Here is a 4,281-nt window from a genome sequence, read left to right on the forward strand (position 1 = left end):
AGAAGGATGCTGAAAAGGATGGGCAGGGGAAGGAGAGCGGGTGTTCAACGGCGTTGGATTCAGTAGAATATGAAGTAGCAACAGTAACAGAATAGTACGCAGTACGACAAACTATAAAACGGCTTTGGTTCTAAAAAGTCAGTTTGACAATATCTGTCGAACATGAAAACGGTGAATTGCACGTAATTAGGAACCACCAGGCCTTTCTTGACATGCACGGAACCTTAACCTTAGCCATAGACCTCTCATTTATAGAGGCACCAACCATTCATGTCCATGTGCTGTTTTGGCCTCTTTCTACTCTGATTTCCAATATATTTTATTTCATTCAGTTAAGTCTACTCATCCTGTATCTGATGCCTGATTTGGAATTTACCTATACATCTTTTACCACGTACTTTTTCAGGCAGGCATAGGACTTTAAAAAATAAATGTGCGGACGGCTATGGAAAAACTATGTTCACAAACATGTCAGTAAAACTTTAAAGAGCAATGATGCTGCTGTATCCAATAAGAGCAAAGCAGCTTGTTGACTTTATCTTTTACAGTGAACTTCCCCTTCGTCTCCCCAGTTGGAACTCTCACAAAATGACAGTTTAAGTCATGTTTGATCTGAATTTGCTCCGATTTTTATGCTGAATCTGTTGAAACACTCCCACGAGTGGAGTGTGTTTTCGGTTGTAAGAGTTAAAGTACATTTGCTAAATGCTTAACATAAGGATTTAAGGAATAATAAAATGACAATTCGACGCTTGACGGGAGAGTGATATAACGATCTGAGGGTAATTTTATACTCGCTGCAGCGCTTCCGGCATATTTAGTGGTTCTGAAGAGTTCCCATGGTTCCTCTGTCTGGGGCTTCGTTGTGTGTGGTGTAGGAACGAGTACTGGAGTACTGGAGTTAGGTGGTTGGCTGGGGGTGGTGACTGTCCCATGTTATACTCTTTATTCTCTTGCTTGAGGCTCCTTGTATGAACTCGACGTACGTGGTTTAATACTTTTATTGACAACTCCAAAGTTACAACGAAGTAATTGTTGGCATATTCTCTACTTACAAATATACAGCACTAGATTAGGAACCTGGACCAAACCCCCCCCCCCCCAAAAAAAAAACAACAACACCAAAACAACAACAACATCCATCAACCCCTTCCCTGAAACCAATAAAGTTGTTTAAGTAACAATGAGTTTTATGCTGGTAATTCAAATCAGTAAATCATTTAAGGTTTTACTGAGTTCTTTTTTATTTAACATTGTTATTTCGTTCTTCTCGTCTATTTGCTCAATTTTTGTTGTTTGATTGTTGGTTGGTTTGTTTGTTTTTGTTTAGCTTCTATCGCTCAGAAAAAAATCGCATGGGGGAAGTAAAAAGTGATTGTCGGAACAGGTGGTTGTTTTAGACAAGTGGTCAGACTGCATTTTCTCCAGCTCTCACAGACACATCAACAGAAGCGAATTAATAAATCTACGCTAGCTAGCAGCTTGAGCTCAAAGCATAACATGCTAGACCCTGACTCAACAAGGGAAGAATCCGACAAACGAGAGTGAGTTCGTTTCAGGATTTTCATCAGGAGTTTGTGAGCAGAGAAAAAGACAGCTGCTGCCTTTATGGGCTGTGTGTTGTGTGTTTAACTTCCCAAAATTACAAGCTGCCCCTGCCTGTCACAGAAAAGGCAGTAATAAAAAAGAAGTGCGCTGTTGTGGTTTGATTTATTGTGTGTGGGAGCCTTTAGGGAATTAACTATTGAATGCGTGTTCCACTCTCTCCCTCTTTTGCTCTCTCTCTCTCTCCCTCTTTTGCTCTCTCTCTCTCTCTCTCTCTCTCTCTCTCTCTCTCTCTCTCTCTCTCTCTGTGTGTTCCGAGACTCTAGAAGCCATTTTCATTTCTGGCATTCATGTATCTTCCTGAAGGAACAAGTGGGTTGTGAGCTGGAGGAATTTGGCGCCTCTACATGTACAATATAGGACCGTGTGCGTCTGTCTGTGTGTACGTGTAGGTGCGTGCGTATGAGAAAGGACATCGATAGTAATATGAGTGTTGGAAAGTAGGCAAGGGTAGTTTTGTGCAGGGGGAGCAGAGATCACACTGAAATGAAGAAAAGGCTACTGTAACAGTACAAAACCTTAAACGAAAGCTGTCAGATAATATACAATTATTTATCGAGTACGTTAAAATAATTTTTAAAGACCATCACCCTCCCCCCCAAAAAAAAAACCCAACAACAACAACCCAACAACAACAACCCCACACAAAACCCCAAACTAACAAAGAGCAACAACAACCCAGTGACTACATCATATCATAAGAGTAAGGCAAGGTCATAAACTGTCTAAATTGTCTTGATGACCTACAATGAAAAAAGAAATATCCGCGTTCAAGCCAAACAATAGTTTACTCATTAAGTGAATCTAAAAGAACGAAAAAAAAAAGAAGAAAAGTTGTTCCTGGTTCTGAAACCTCTCCCACTGCTGGTTCACACGAATTCTCAAAACGCTGTCTGGCAATTCTTTTACTCTCTCTGTTCATCGTGGCATTTTCCTCCTGCAACTTTGTTACCACTCGAATTCCATCTCTTCATACTGCCAAGCAGTCTAGGTTGCGCCGATAGATAGGTTGGTATCATACTAGACTATGGAAGACAATCACCCTAGTTCAAATCCCTTAAAGGGGGCTCTGAACTTGGGGTTGATTTGAGAAGTTTTAAAGTTTTCTTCCAATCTGGCTGTGTCGTATCATGGGTGGACGTCAAATTCGGAAGGGGGGGGGACAGCCTCTCAGATAACTTTACAAGGCTGAAAGGGGCCTATAACCGTATATAATGACCAGTGATCAGTCTACTTTACAAAGAGAGACTCACCTGGAGGCCTAACGCCGTCAAGATCTCGTGCCGGGGAAAAAAGGGCGCTGGTTGGGATTCTCGGGAATGGTGGATGTAGAGACGCCAGTTTTTCCGCCGCAGCAGCAGCGGCAGCAGCAGCACTGGCTCCGCCCCCATCCCTAGCCCCGCCCTCTGCTGCCGCCGCGCGGGCCGCTAGCTGTGCCGCCTGGGCGTGTACTGCCTCAAGCCCCGCCCTCGCCGCCGCGGCGCCCGGAGACGCCAGGTTGTAAGGATACGACAGTGTGCTGTGGGTCAAGGACAAAGGATAAGCTCCGCCCAGTCCCGCAAATCGTGACGCAGCGGCTGCGGCAGCCGGCCAATGAGCGGTCGCTCCTGGAGGCAAGAACAAGAAGCCTTGGTTGGGGATTGGTCTCTGAGGTGATACTGAGGAAGGTACGGACGAGGGGCTCATGAAGGGTGAGCGGTTCAGCGCCGACGGGGATGGGAGCGTGGATAATGAAGAGGAAATGGACGATGACATTGCTGAGGGCGACGAGGAGGATGAGAATGGGGATGTCAATGACGACGATGATGTTGTCTTGATGAACTCAGATATGGACCATATTTTCGGTTTTGTCACAGGTGCTGATTGTGGGTTGTCGCTGGTGGAGGCGACTTTACTGGATGAGGACGATGAAGACGAGGATGTAGCAGAAGAAATGTCACTGGGAGACTGACTAGATCCTGCTTTGGAAGAAGACGAAGACGACGAAACCACAGAACTTCCCGGATTGTCTAGTAAAGTTCTGGAAGTTCCCAGATTTGAAGAGTTCAGGCCAGGCGACCGTCGTTCGTTATGAGAATTATGATGATGATGATGATGGTGATGATGATGTTGATGCTGATCGTCGTCGGATCTATTTTTAGCATCGGCGCTCAAGCCGTCCCGTGAGTCCCCGCGAGAGACGGGTCTGAGGGGGCTGCGGTCACGTGACCCCGAGCGAGGCGGTCTGGGGTGGTCTGGGTAGTCACTTCCCATGAGACGGCGGTTCTGGAAACTGTCCCTGGAGTTGTCGTCGTCGTCATCATCGTCGTCGCAATCATCTTCGTCCTCGTCGACCCGGATGATTCTCTCTTTGTACGTTTTGTTGTTGTTTTCACCACATCTGTCAGAAGCTGCAAAAAGGAAATGAAAAGAGGAACGATGAAAAAGTAATTGGATTGGAGAATGGATTCTGTTTTTGGTATGTTTGTATATTTGTATGATTGTTTGTTTAAGCTAAGTGTTATCGAGTTGTGCTTTAAAAAGAGAACAAATCGTATCTCGGGAAAAAAAGCAAACAAAACCATTGGGGAAAAGGGAAAACACATAGACGACAATACAATAAAGTCAAAATAAATTAAGAAAGATACATATTAAAACGTCACACACACACACACTCACACACACACACACACACAC

The 4,281-nt window shown here is 44.7% G+C and overlaps 1 protein-coding gene across 1 annotated transcript in view; it reads right to left on the bottom strand.

Moving 5' to 3' along the window:
• The window catches only part of LOC101850654 (iroquois-class homeodomain protein irx-5), a 59,414-nt gene that overhangs the window by 11,846 nt on the left and 43,287 nt on the right, over positions 1-4,281 (bottom strand). Inside the window, exon 6 of the mRNA XM_005100182.3 lies at positions 2,859-3,995. Coding sequence (XP_005100239.1) covers positions 2,859-3,995 — 1,137 coding nt within the window. The remainder of the gene's footprint in view (positions 1-2,858; positions 3,996-4,281) is intronic.

This window comes from Aplysia californica, unplaced genomic scaffold (genome assembly GCF_000002075.1).
Source record: "Aplysia californica isolate F4 #8 unplaced genomic scaffold, AplCal3.0 scaffold00239, whole genome shotgun sequence".
Taxonomy (NCBI): domain Eukaryota; kingdom Metazoa; phylum Mollusca; class Gastropoda; order Aplysiida; family Aplysiidae; genus Aplysia; species Aplysia californica.